Source organism: Aythya ferina, assembly GCF_964211825.1.
Source record: "Aythya ferina genome assembly, chromosome: 3".
NCBI lineage: Eukaryota > Metazoa > Chordata > Aves > Anseriformes > Anatidae > Aythya > Aythya ferina.
Window position 1 is genome coordinate 119,885,343 of NC_140298.1, and position 13,915 is coordinate 119,899,257.

A 13,915-nucleotide genomic window follows, 5' to 3' on the forward strand; every position below is an offset into this window, starting at 1 on the left:
AAGGGTGTGCCAAGCAGCAGAGCAATTAGGGTATGGCTTCGGGATATGTTAAAAAATTCCTGCAGCGCGGCAGACTCAGACGGGGAATGGGAGAGGGAGCGCACGTGCGCCAGCCGCAGCAGAGCCCGTCAGGGTGCTAAAGCTGGCGCTCCCCACGCACCTCGCCGCAGCGGTGGGAGCCTGGGGAGAAAGATGGGCAGCCCGAGGCAGAAACAAAATGCTGAAGCCTGGGGCAGGGACGGAGGTGGCCCAGGAGGGCCTGCGGGGACACCGGGGAGCTCAATGGGGTCAGCGTGTCTGCAGGCGGCTACTGCAGCCCACGCCGGTGCCAGTGTCCCGAAATAGCAGAAACACAGCACCAGCACGGCCGGGGAGCCAGGGCTCACACCGAGCTCGGGGCTCCAGCAGCAGGAGCGGGGACCTGGAAGGAGCAAGCGAGCTGCCAGCCGCCGAGGAGACCTGCAGAGAGGCAGTGACGGCGGCCGCCGGTTACCAGGGCACATGCTTGTGTTGCAAGATCGTCACTGGATAAGAGGGCAGCCTGGGGCACACTGAGCATCTGGAAAAATACCTTCTGCCGGGGATGAGCTGGAGCATTGTGTGCGGAGAGGGCACAGGGAGAGCGCAGCGAGGCCTTCACCTGCCTCACCAGGCGGCCGAGTGTCTCGGGAACGGGGCGAGCGCGGTTGTGGGGATTTATTCGGCTGATAATAGCTCCCTGGCACACCTCCAGAGCAGGGGCTTAGCCGCCTGGGCGCACCGAGCCAGCGAGGCAGAGGACGCTTACCCTGGGGTCCCAGGCTGCGAGCTGGCACGCTGCGCTGCCGAGGGGCCCCGAGAGGCAGCACGACAGGGGAGACGAGGCAGATCCCTTATCTCAAATACTTCAGAGATGACACACCAGCGCTCAGGGCAGCCATCGCTCCTCCTCGTACCTGGAATCATTGCAGGGCGATGCCCAGAGCTGCACGGGGTCCCGGGAACCGTGGCTGCAGCTGCCCCGTGGCCATCGGTGCTGCTGCTGGCCCCCAGTGCGCTGCCCACACCATGCGTGGGGCATGGCCAGCACCAGGGCCACGGGCACTGGTGCAGAGCAGCACCGTGGGCTGTGTGCAAGGAGGTGTCGGTGGCACCAGCCCCCAACCTGCAGCATCCTCTGGGATGGGGAGCAGGGGGCAGCAGGGGGGCAGCTCTGCCCTCCTGCATGGGACGGGGGGCGGCGGAGGGGCCGCGCCGTGCTCGTGTCCCTGCCCAGCCCCAGGCACGGGCACGCGTTCAAGAAAGCCATTAGAGCGCGAGGGAGAGAGGGAGCAGCTTTCCCCTGCAGCAGTGAGCAAGACGGTCGTATTAAGTCAGGGGAATGTAACATTAATTATTATTATTAATTAATGTCTTATTTTACAGTGCCCCCATGTGCGCTAGGCGCCTTCCAGCACTGAAGGCGAGCCTGGGTCCCTGCCTAAAAGGGTTTGTCTGGGCTGCAGCCCGCGTGGCACGGCCGGGCCCCTCCGTGCCCATGCTGGTGCTCCTGGTGGGTTGATCTCGGCTCTCCAGCCCCTACCCAGCACCCGGGGCATCGCCAGCAACAACCTCCAGGACACCTCATGGGTGTTTGCACACCTCAAGGCAGCCTAATTGCTGACTCCTTTTGGGCATCTTCTGGTTTAGAGCCCCCGTGGTGTGTCTGTGCCCGTTTTCTGGCCTCCAGCACACACCCAGGGGGTGCTCAGGACCCCACATGGCCCCAGGACCCCCTCTGGGCACCTCTGGCCAGGACAGAGCAGGGCCAAGGAGGGGTGTGGGGTGTGGGGTAAGGGTGCCTGGCGTGACTGCCCCAGAGCAGAGGCACAGCCCTTGTAGCTCGGCATTGCATGGCACAGCTCGGCTTGGCATGGCACAGCCTGGTGCTGCTCAGGGCAGTGCTGCACGGGCTGGCACCGCTCAGCTGCACCCAGCACGGCTCGGCACGGGTCAGCACTGCTGGGCTCAGCCTGGCTCTGCCCCAGCCCCACACGGGACCGCTGGCCTTGGCTCATCTTGGCCTGGCCCACCTTGCAGGGCATGGCATGGCTCGGTTTGGCTCAGCTTGGCTTGTCCTGGTCCAGCACGGCTTGGCTCGCCTCGTCCTGCCCTGGCTTGGCACCGCACCCCACGCAATGCCTTGACCCACTCCGGGCCATCCCGGCACGGCTCGTCCTGTCTTGGCACCGCACCACCCTCCCAGCACTTGACTCAGCTTGGCTTGGCCCAGCACGGTCTGGCTCAGCACGGCTTGGCTCGGCACCCCCTTTGGCACGGCACCGCACGGGCGCAATCGCGCTCCGGCACCGCTCAGCCGCGCGCCGTGCCTCCGGTACCCTGCCTCTCCATCCCAGCCCGTGCCGAGCCGTGCCGTGCCGAGCCGTGCCGAGCCGTGCCGAGCCGTGCCGGCGGCGGAGGGCGCTAGGACCGCGCGTTGGGCTGCTCGGTGCTGCAGTGGAGGCGGCGGCGCTGCGGGAGGAGGCCTCGCCGGGCAGCGCAGCGCGGCTCGGGGCGGCTCGGCACGGCTCGGCACGGCTCGGCACGGCGCGCCGGGCCCGCACGGCCCCAGGTACCGGCATCCCCGACCCCCCTCCCGCATCCCCCACGACCCCCCCAGGACGGGCACCCCCCCGTTTTTTCCCCCCCTCCGGGTTTTTCCCCGTCCCCTTGGCACGGCTCGGCCCGTGCGCCCCCCTTCCCCGTCCCCAACCTCCCGCTGCCGGGCGCGGAGGAAAAGCAGGAAAAGATGGCAGCGGCCGCACGGCCCCCCCCGGGACCCCCCCACACCTCCTCCGGTGCCCCTCGTGTCCCCCCCACCCACCCCGGGCCCGTCCCCGCCCCGCCGCGTCCTTGAGCGCCCGTGCGGGCGGCTGAAGGGCAGCGCCGGCCGCCCCCGGGCACGGCTCGGCCCCCCCCCGGCCCCCCCCGTGTCGGTGTTGTGTGTTTTGGTTTGTTTTTTTTTCTTTTCTTCTTCCCTCCTCCTCCTCCTCCTCCTCCTCCTCCTCCTCCTCTCTTCCTCTTCCTCCTCTTCCTCCCCCCCCCCCCGCCCCGCTCCGGCTCGGTTCTCCCCGTCCCGGGAGCATCGCCCCGAGGGGGGGCGCACGGCGCGGAGGGGATGGGGATGGGGAGGGGGGTGGGGGGTAGGGACGGGGGTAGGGGGTGGGGGTAAGGGGTAGGGGTCCGGGTGGGGGACAGGGGGTACAGGATAGGGATAGGGGATGGGGGTAGGGGTCCGGGATGGGGGTAGGGGTAGGGGTAGGGAATGGGGGTAGGGGACAGGGGGTGGGGGTAGGGGTCCGGGATGGGGACAGGGGGTACAGGATGGGGATAGGGATAGGGGATAGGGGTCCGGGATGGGGGTAGGGGTAGGGGTAGGGGATAGGGGTAGGGGATGGGGGATAGGGGATGGGGATGGGGATAGGGGTCTAGGATGGGGACAGGGGGTACAGGATGGGGGTACGGGGTGGGGATGGGGGACAGGGGATAGGGATAGGGGATAGGGGATAGGGGTAGGGAATTAGGGGTAGGGGATGGGGGACAGGGGATGAGGATGGGAGTAGGGGTAGGGGATGGGGGACAGGGGATGGGGAAGGGGGACAGGGGATGCCTGGGCTGCGTGCAGGCCAGGAGCTGGGGCTGCTGCTGCTGCCTGCGCCCTGTGCACGCCGTGCACCCTGCCTGCACCCTGCCTGCACCCTGCCTGCACCCTGCCTGCACCCTGTGTGCCCTGCCTGCCCCCTGCCTGCCCCCTGTGCTCCGTGTGCTCCCCGCCTGTCCCCCTCCTGCCTGCCCCCTTGCCTGCCCCCCCAGTCCCCGCCTGCCCCCCAAACCCCCCCACAGCCCACCCACCCCCTGTCTGCCCCCCCCGTGCGGCCCCGCAGCCCCCAGGCCCGCTGAAGTTCAGCCGGGTGCTTGGTGCCCGCGGAAAGTTTCTCTTAGAGGGAAAAAAAAAAAAAAAAAAAAAAAAAACACAAAAATAAACCCAAAAACCAAACCCACGCGAACTAAAAAAGCAACCGCAGAGCGCCCCGGGGCTGCAAGCAGGAGGGGGCCGGGAGCAGCCGGGCCAGGGCCCAGCAGGCACCCAGGTGCCCGGCCCCTCCGCGGGCACGGCTCAGCGCCGCGTTCCCTTTCCCCTCCTCTCTCTCTCTCTCTTTTTCCTCTCTTTTTGGGTGTTCGTGCGTGCGAACCTGTGGGCAAATGAAATTTTCCTCTTCGCTCAGTTCCTCTTTTTTTTTTTTTTTTTTTTTTTTATTTCTTCCCTTTGTGTGAGTGACGTAGACGGTGTCACCACGGGATTGGTTCTCGGCGCTGCCAGGGCTGCACGGCGTGCGGGGCGCCAGGAGCCAGCGGTGCCGCGACCGCCCGGCCCCCCGTGGGGGCGAGCAGCGAGGGGGCCTGGGCCGGACCCCCTCCCAGCACCCGTCCCCGGGCTTTGGGCGGGCAGGAGAGCGGCCGGTGTGACACCAGGCGGCGGCTCCCGGCAGCTCCCGCGCGTGCAGTGGCCTTTTCGTGCTGAGTCAGCTCGAAACTTCCTAGCAGGAGCCTCTTTTCGCAAAATGAAGTGCCCGCAGACATCTCGAGGAAATGAGGGATGCCCGGGCGCTTCCCCAGCTGCCTGAATGCGCTGAGAGCATGGGGGCATTCGGGAGAGCCCCCCGGGTCAGTGGGCACGGGGTGGCCCCCATCTCGCCGTCCGGAGGAGCCACCACGGTGCCGGGGCTCTCAGAAGTCTCCGCGGCCGCCCCTTCGCCCCCGCCTGCCCCGGGCGCGGTGCAGCCACTCGGGGCCCTCCAGGTGCTGGGTTTCGTGTGGGTATTTTTAGGACGTGCATCTGCACCCCTGCCCGTGCCGGCCCCCACGCGCTCTGCCTGCGCCCTGCTGCCCGTGGTGCCCCGGGAGGCCGGGCCCGCTGGCACTAGGAGCAGGAGCCGGAGCTGGGGGGCACGGTGGGCACGCGCCCGGTGCACACGCGTGTGCCAGGTGCCCACCTGCCCTGCCCTGCAGCAGCCCTGCAGGTACAGAGATGCCACCCCCTCTGGTTCGGTGCGTGGACCTGCTGTTCATGCCAGGGGCTGCTCTTTGCCAGTGCCACCTGCACGGCGCGGGGACAGGGGACCTCAGGGCGCACCGGGCCAGCTCCTGCACTGCAGGGCATGGGAAGTGCCACTCCTGCTGGGCTCATTCTGCGTCTCGCCACCCTTCCCAGTTACAGATTCGTGCCCCATCCCCAGTTCCCATCACCCAGCTCCAGCTCCCAGCCCCTGCTCTGGTGTCTGCTCTGTGTCCCTCTGCCCGGCGGAGGCGTTCGGCGCTGCCCGCTGCCTGCTGCCCACAAAGGCACTTGCTCACTGTAATCAAATCATCTCTCAGCCATTTTTTCCTGATAAGCCAAACCCATCGAGCTCTCCGGCCGTGAGGCATTTTCTTAGCTCGTGAGCCTGGCCGTGGCCCTGTTCTGGCCCCCTCTGGGCTTTCACCGTCCCGTCTGCAGGAGGGGGAGCGGGACCGGAGCCATGTCCTGGTGCTGGTGTCCCTGGCAGTGACCATCCCACGAGCAATTTTGTCTAAATCCAGCCTTTGCTAGCATTGATGCTTCGCAGGACCTGGCTCTGTTTAGGCCTGCAACTTGTCTTTTAGTCTGCTTGCAGTGTGGCTTTGCAGCGCACGGCAGCTCCCCGGGGAGCAGCGCAGCGTAGTGCTGGGCACCGCATCGCTCCCCGGGGCACGGTGTGGTGTGCTGCAGCACAGTGCAGTGCTGGGCATCACTGCCAGGCGTGCAGTGCAGTGCAGTGCATCACTGCCAGGCGTGCAGTGCAGTGCAGTGCATCACTGCCAGGTGTGCAGTGCAGTGCTGTGCAGTGCTGTGCTCCCTGGGGTGCTGGATTGCTCCCCAGGGTGCAGCACGGAGCAGCAGAGCGCTTCACCCGCTGGGGTGCAGCTCAGGACAGTGCAGCGCTCCCCAGGGCGCACTGCCTCACCCCTCAGGGTGCAGTGTGGCACAGTGCAGGGCAGGGCAGCGCGCCCCAGGGTGCAGGGCATCACTCCTGGGGTGCAGCTCAGGGCAGTGCAGCGCTTCTGGAGTGCAGCTCAGGACAGTGCAGCGCTCCCTGGGATGCAGTGCAGCGTGTTGCAGCGTGGAGCAGTGCAGTGCTCCCCAGGGTGCAGCTCAGGGCAGAGCATTGCTCGCGGGGTGCAGCACAGCGTGGGGCACCGTGTTGCTCCCCGGGGCGCAGCGTGGGGCTGGTTTGCGGGTGCCACCCTCCACCCCCGCTGCGTTTTTGGGAGCAGAGGGGCAGCCACCCCGTGCCATGGAAGCCCCCGCGGGCAGCACCCGGGGGGCTGCCCCACACATCGCAGCAGCGGCCGGCTCCTCTGGCCGACGCGTGCCCCGCGGTCAGATATTTAGCTTGCAAGTTGTAATTACGGGGTTGGGGGGGGGGCGCGGATGAGGTCAGCGCCGTGCCCACGCCGGTGGTTTTGCTGCAGCCATCTGTCGGAGCCGATGGCACGGGAGGCGCCGTCGCCGCTCGCCCCTCAGCTCTCCGCAGTGCCGGGCGCCGCCGGCCGGGGTCTGTCCCCGGTTCCCCCCAGCGCGGGGGGCTGCGGGAGCCCCCCGGCGTGAGTCAGGGGTGCCGAGGGGGGCGGCGGAGGGGAGAGAGGGGGGGGGCGTGGGTGACTCACGGCCACGGCTCCCATCCCTCTGAGTCAGCCCCGAACTTCTTCTTCTTCTTCTTCTTCTTCCCCGCTGCCGGGGAGGGGGAGGAGGAGCGGTGACTCAAAGGCGACAACAACAATAATAATAAGGCGCTGCGGCACTTGTCACGGGGAAGGGGCTCGGACGGGGACCCCCCCCCGGCGCGTCCCCGGCGCTGCCGGCGATGGGGACGCGCGGGGTCCCCCCCGTCGGAGCCCGGTGGGTGCCGCTGCGGCGAGCGGCCGGGCCGGGTCACGTTAGGACAGGGCGCACCGGGGCGCGTCCCGGCGGGGCGGAGAGGGGGTGGCGAGGTGGGGGGGGGGGGGGGCGCGCGTCTCGGGGCGGGGGGAGCCGGGGAGGCGCCTCCGGTTCGCAGCATCTGGGGCTGGCGAGAGCCGAGCGGGGCCGGGCGCCGTCGCCTAAAATGGCTGTTGGGCTCCTGCGGGCTGGCGGAGGGAGCTGCGGCGTCCCCAAATAGAGGCGGGTGCGGGTTGCGGGTGCGGGTGCGGGTGCCGGCGGCGCGCATCACCGCAGGTAACCTACTTCTTCCATCCGCCTCTGCCGCCGGCGAGCGTGACTCCTCCGTGCGGGCTGGGGCGAGCGATTCCCCCGCTCGCCGCCGTCACCGGGATAAGGTCAGCCCCGGCGATAAATAGGGAGGGAGGCAGGAGGGAGGGCGGCGAGTCCCTCCCCGCGCCTCGGCGGCGAGCGCGGGCAGCCCCGGCCGGCGGCGAGCTGCGGGGCTGCGGCCCCCTGTCCCCCCGCACCGCCACCCCCGGTCCCCCCCACCAGCCGCCCCGCCGAGGGGATGCCCCGCGGGGTCCCCCCCGCAGCCGGCAGCGGTGCGGGAGCGCGGTGACGGCGGCGGTGGCCGTGGCCTAGCGCGGGGACGACGCGGCCCCGGCCCGCGGGTAAGAGCGGGGACCCGGCGGGGGGCACTTGGGGAGAGGGTTTGGGGAGGTTGGAGAATGGGAAAGGGGGGGGGGGACCCGGTGCCGCCGGCTTCTCCCCGGCTTTGTTCCGCGTCCCCCCGCCCTGCGGGTGCCGAGGGTTTTGTACGCAGCCCAACTATTTTTAGTGCGCTCGGAGACCATGTTTGCTGGAAGCGAATCAAAGCCTGCGAGCTGGAGATTTTTCAGCGCGAGGCTGCGCACAGCGCGGGCTGCGGGCATGGGGGTGCCCGAGCTGGGGGGCTGGGGGGGCTGGGGAGGGGGTTAGAGGGGGGCTGGTGGCCCCCCGTGTGGTGTTGGGGGGGATGAGGTGGGGGAGGACGGGATGGGGGGCTGGGGGGACTGAGATGGTTTTTGGGGATGTGGGGACGGCGACTGCAGCGGCGCTGCAGGCAGGGACCCGCGGGGAGCGGGGGACGCTGGGGACATCGGGGACAGCAGCAGCCTGCGGTGCCTGCGGGCCCCGTGGGCACGGGGGGTGCAGCCCCGGGGGGGTGAGGGTAGCCCCTGCTTCGGAGCTGCGTGGGACGCGGCCGGGTGTCCCCAGGTGTTCCCCGGCAGCACGTGGCCTCCCGTGCCCGCGGACGTGGCTTCGCCCTGGCACCGCGCAGGGGGAGCGGGGCTGGGGGCACCGGGGGGCATGGGCAGGGATGGGGGCACCGCCAGCTGTGGGATGGCGAGGAGGGATGCGAGGTGCTGTGCCATGCCATGCCGAAACGTGTGCCGTGCCGTGCCATGCCATGCCGGGCAGCGTGCCGTGCCGTGCCGTGGTGCCAGCGGTGTGGCAGCTCCAGGACAGGCACCTGAGGCGGTGACGTGTGGGGTGCACGGCGCTGCCCCGGTGCCACCCCGGTCGGGGTGCAGCCCCAAGGTCGGGGTCCCCCCGAGCTGCAGGGAGGGGAGCAGCAGCGCTGCGAGCGCAGGGCCAGCTCTGAGGAGCTTGGCAGAGAGCAGGCGTGGGCAGAGCCCGTGCTGCAGGGGGCTCGTGGGGACACTGCCCCAGGGATGGGGACAGGGACAGGGACACGGGGACGGGGCTTCCCCGTGGAGGCTCCCTGACAGGTGGCAAAGGAGGCGCCGGGGGAAGCCCTTCAGGAGGTGTGCAGGCAGCGGGGGACACAGCACGCACCCCCATCCTACACCCCCATCCTACACCCCCATCCTGCACCCCCATCCTGCGCCCCCAGACCCCTTCCTGCACCCCACACCTTATCCTGCACCCCCACCTCACACCCCCACCCCGCAGCCCTGCCCCACAGCCCCATCCCGCACCCCCAGCCTGCCTCCCACCCTCCCCACCCGCGTCCCAGCCCCAGGCACGAGGGGCCGGGGGGCTGCAAACGGGGGGGCCGGGGACAGCCGAGCCCTGCCCCAGCTGCCCCCAGCCCCCCCGCCGGCCCCGCTGCCCCCAGCCCAGCTCCCCGCGCCCGGGGGTGCCGCCGCCGGGCCCGGGGGAGGCTGCGGCAGCGGCGGGGCCCCCGCTCCCCCCCGCAGGCAGCCCCGCGCCGCAGGCAGCCGCGGGGACGGGAGGAACGTGCCGGGGTTTGAGTTTCTGTTCCTAGAAGCAGCGGCCCTGCCCGCCCGGCAGCCCCCCACCCTGCCGGCTGGGAACGAGCTGCGGCTGGAAAGCTCTAGAAACAAATTGCAGCTCCGGTGCCAAAGGCAACAGCAGCCTCGGCCATGGCTAATGCAGGCAGCGTTTTCCATAGCAACAGGTGCTGGGGGCTGACGCCTCCGCCGCAGCCCCGCGGGGCCCTGCCTGCGCCTGCACCCCGCTGCCTGCACCCCACAGCACGGGCACTGCGCGCCCCACGCCCTGCACCCCGCGCCCTGCGCCCCGTTCTGTGCATCCCGCACCCCGCACCGTGCACCCTGCACCCCGCAGCGGGCACTGCGCGCCCTGCTCCCCGCGCTGTGCACCCTGCACCCCGCACCCTGCACCCCACATCATGCACCCTGCACCCCACACCGTGCACCTCGTGCTGGGCACCCTGCACTGTGCATTGTGCACCCTGCTCCGTGTGCCCTGCAGCTCCTGTGCGCACTCTGTGCCATGCCCCCTGCACCCCACGCCCCGCACTGCGCACCCCACACCCCGCACTGTGCACCTTGCCCTGTGTGCCACGCACCGTGCACCCCACGCTGGGTGTCCTGCACCACTCGTGGTGCACCCTGATCTGTGCTGCACGCTGTGCACCCCGCAACCCACGCTGTGCACCCCACATCCCACACCATGCCCCCATCCCACACTGCACCCATCCCACCCTGTGCACCCATCCTACACTGCACCCACCCCACACTATGCACCCACCCACCATGCCCCCATCCCTCCCTGTGCCCCATATCCCACGGTGTGCACCCACCCCACACCATGCACCCACCCTCCACCATGCCCCCACCCCACACCGTGCCCCCACCCCACCCTACACCCACCCCACACCGCACAGCACCCCCCGCAGCACGCACCCTGTGCCCCACGAAGCAGATCCCGTGCCGCGTGCCCCACACCGCGCTCCCTGCCCCATGCACTGCGCACCCCGAGCCGTGCGCCCCGCACCGTGCCCCACACACCCCGGTGGGGCCGCAGCTCCACCGCCTGCCGGGGGCGACTCCAAGGGGGGGCTCGGCCCAGCCCGGCTGAGTCAAGGTTGCGGCGTGTTAATAATTGCTGGGGGCTGGGGCCCGGCGGGCGCTCCCCCCTCACCCCGTGCCTCTGTTCCCCGCAGGGCAGGAGGATCCCGGCAGGCGCAGGGGCTGGGCGCCGGCCCCCGGACCCCTCGGTGGCGCAGAGCCGGAGCGCGGCGGTGGCAGCGGCGGGGCCTCTCCTGGTGCTGAAGCTGTGAAGCCCCCCGGTGCCCACCCGGCCCCCGCCCTCCGCTCCCCACCATGCCGTCCAGCGGCGCCCTCGACGCCAGCAGCCCCGTGCCGGACCGCGAGGCGCTCGACACGCACAAGGTAGGGCCCCGGCACCGCGCGGGGACACGGGGACACCGGGGACACGGGTGGGGGGGGCTCCTGGCACCGCGGTCACCCCATCAAAGCAGGAGCCAAGGCTGCAGGGGGGGGCCCCTCCAGCCGTGCTCCCCCCCGTGCTGCAGCAGCCTGGGGAGCGCGGAGCTGGGTGGCACGGGGGGGGGGCGCGAGGCTGAGCCGCAGCGGGGATTAGTGGGGATTGAGCTATTTCTGGCAGTGGGGAGGGGGGGCGACAGGCAGGCTGCTCCCGCCCTGCTGGGGCGCGGGTGTCCCCTGCTTTGGGGTCGCATCCCCTGCCTTGGGGTCGTGGCAGTGGAGTGGGAGGGGGCACGGGGCGTGGGGCAGTGGGAAGGGCACGTGATGGGGTGGAAATGGGGGCATTTAGGGACAGGAGGGGACAGCGCACGTGCGCTCAGGGCTTGCTGGGGTGGGGAGAGCAGCCAGCGGGCAGAGGATGGGGTCATGCGCCCCTGCTGCTGCCCTGGGCTGGGGGGTGGCTCAGCCCCCAGGGATTCACTGCGCCCACCCCCAAATCCCCCGGTGCTTTGCCACGGTGCTGTGCCACCACCAGGACTGAGAGGGGCTGAGCAGTGGCCGGCAGAGCAGGGTGGGGGCTGCAGGTGCCGCACGGATGGAGGGGTTGTGCTGGGTTTTGGGGTGCCTGGGGATGGTCCCCAGCCAAACCCAGGCATTGTGGCAGCTCTGGCCATGGCCTCGGTGCGCCTCGGTGTCCCCGCAGCACAAGGACGAGCGGGGCCAGCCCGAAGCTGGGTGGCTGCTCCCTCCAGGGGAGAGGCACCGCGCTTCCCCTGGGAAGCAGCAGCGTCCCCGGGGCGTTGGGGACACGGCCTGCCCCGGTCACGGCGTGGGGACTGGGGCAGCCGGCCAGCTGGACACCAGCCTGCCGCAGGCGGTGCGGGGTTGGGGTCAGCCGAGTTCCTCCGGGCTCCCTCGGCCGTGGCGGCCACGCGGTGCCTCCGGCGCTGGCAGGGAGGTGCCCCCACCCCGCCGCCCCCCTCGCCGTGTCGGTCCCCTCGCCATGCACCCCCTGCAGCCATCGTTCCCGGCTGCTGGACGGGGAGAGCCGTGTGTCCCTTTGGAAGGCATCCAGCGCGTTATTGGCACAGCTGGGTGGTGGGGGGTGAATAACGGGGGCGATGGAGCCCCTCCTGCTCCTCGGGGAGGGCGCGGGGTGTGAAGCCGGAGCGGGGCCGCGCGTTCCACGCAGAAAAAAACGGCACCAGGAGCTGGAGCCATGGGGCTGGGGAGGAGGCGAGCGTGGGGCTGACATTTGGGGGTGCTGCATGCGGCACGGGGGCGGGTTTGGGGTCTCCATCCCCTCCGGGTCGTAGCACGGTGCTCAGACCGGTGCCACGGCAGGGCCAGCTGGCGTGCCCACGGCTGTCCCCGTCCTTCAGGCCAGCAGCTCACCCATGGGACCCCGGGGGGGTGACAGCGGTGTGAGGGGGCTCTGCCTCGCCAAACGGGGTCCCTGCAAGCCCCCCGGGCTGGCTGCAGCCGTGCTGGGCTGAGCTGTCCCAGCCTGACCCCGCCGGGCTGCGGCACCACAGGCGGGGAGGTCACCTCTGCAGGAGGGACACGCGGTGCCGCGGGGCCGATCCACGCCGCTGCCGTCGGCACCGCGCCAACGGGGCTCAGCCAGGGGCTTCCCGCACCCCGTACCCCCAACCCCGCCGGGCTGCTGCCCCCCTCCCTGCCTCTGCCAGCCCCGCTGCAGCCGGGAGCTGGGACCCGGCGGCGCTGCAGCGGCAGCACTGCGTCATGCAGCAGCTCCCCCCTCGGAGGTGGTTTCCCTCCGGGTTGTTGCTTGGCAGCGGCGGAGGAGCGCTGCGCCGCGCTGCGGGGACGCGCCAGGCTCCTCGGCGAGCCCCGGGGAGATGAGGAGCGGGGGGGATTTATGGGGAGATGACTCAGCTCCGAGCAGGCTGGAGGCAGCGAGGGGCTGCAGCAGCAGGCGTGGGGTTGGGGAGCAGGGGGTGCGCAGCCCCCGGTTCTTTCTGCCAGCCTCCCTTGCTCTGGGGCTGCCTCCCTGCGCCTCCTTTCCCTGCCTGGGTTTTTTGGGGTGCGGGAGCTGCCCTGGGGGTCCCCACGGCCCCACAGTGCTGTGGCAGACCCCATGCCCCCAGCCCGGCAGTGCAGGGATGGGGCTGAGCCCCACGGCGGGGCTGCCCCACACTTATAGGGCCGGGCAGGGAGCAGTGGGGCCGGCTTGTGGGGTGCACGTGGGGGCTCTCCATAGGGGGGGGATCCCCACCACCCCTTGCTGCAGCATCCCTTGAGCGGGCGTGCAGCAGTGCTGGGAGCGGGGTGAGCCCTGGATTGAGCACCGAGGCTTGGGGGGCTGCCCCGTGGTGCTGGGGGGCTCTGCGCATCCCCCCTCCAGCCTCAGGATCTGGCCCCTGCCCTCCCCAGCAGGTCTCAGCGCCCAGCACCGCCTCGCTGGGCAGGCACCTCAGCCACAGGGCTGCTCCGTGGTGCCCGGGCTGGGGGCACTGCAGAGCCCCCTCCCCACGGGGCACAGCAGCACCCCCGGGGGGGGACAGGGCACAGCCTGGGGGCCCTGCAACCTGCACCCTCCCTGCACCCTCCTGCGCGTGGCTCCGGCACAGCCTGGGGCTCGCTTTGGGGATTGCAACGAAGCCTCGGCACCGCTGCTGCTGCTCCAGCACCGCTGCTGTTCCCAGGGGGGGCCGCGCACCCCCAGCATTTTGGGGACCCTCCCGCAGCTCGCTGTGCACCCCGACCCCGTGCCGCAGCAGGGCTGGCCGGCCGGCACGGCCCCTGTGCCAGCAGCATGCCTGACACCCCGCTGTACGTTTCCCTCACATCCAGCATAAACACGGCCACGGCCCGGCTCCCAGCTCCCAGCACCCGGCCAAAGCCAGCACGTGGGCGCGGGGAGGCTGCCCGGAGGGGACGGGTTTTCGTGGGGCTCGCCGTGCCCGCGGCCTTCCCGCTGCCGGGAGCACGTGCGGCGCTGGGCGAGGGGCCCCCACGTGCCAGCACCCGCGGTGCCGGGAGCTGCTCCTTCCCACCGGGGGGGGGTTGGGGGCTGGCTGCGGGGACGGGCGCCCAGCGCCCCGGCACGGCACCGCCACGGCCCCGCTCTCCAGGAACGGAGCTGCATGCCCGGGGGCGGCTCCAGCTGGGACAAAGTGCAGCGCCGCGTGGTTTGGCAAGGCGCGCTCCCGCGGCCGCGGCCATGGGGGGGGGGGCTGAGCTCCGCTCCCCCCCGCCACGGTCTCCCCGGCAC

General features: G+C 70.9%; 1 protein-coding gene across 2 annotated transcripts in view; it reads left to right on the top strand.

Moving 5' to 3' along the window:
• The first annotated feature begins 2,496 nt into the window (after positions 1 to 2,496).
• Positions 2,497 to 13,915, top strand: part of DNMT3A (DNA methyltransferase 3 alpha) — a 43,242-nt gene continuing 31,823 nt past the window's right edge. For both annotated transcript variants that reach the window (XM_084516037.1, XM_084516038.1), the window contains exons 1-2: positions 2,497 to 2,590; positions 10,395 to 10,623. In XM_084516037.1, the coding sequence (XP_084372163.1) occupies positions 10,555 to 10,623 (69 nt within the window). In that variant the 5' untranslated portion in view covers positions 2,497 to 2,590; positions 10,395 to 10,554. The remainder of the gene's footprint in view (positions 2,591 to 10,394; positions 10,624 to 13,915) is intronic.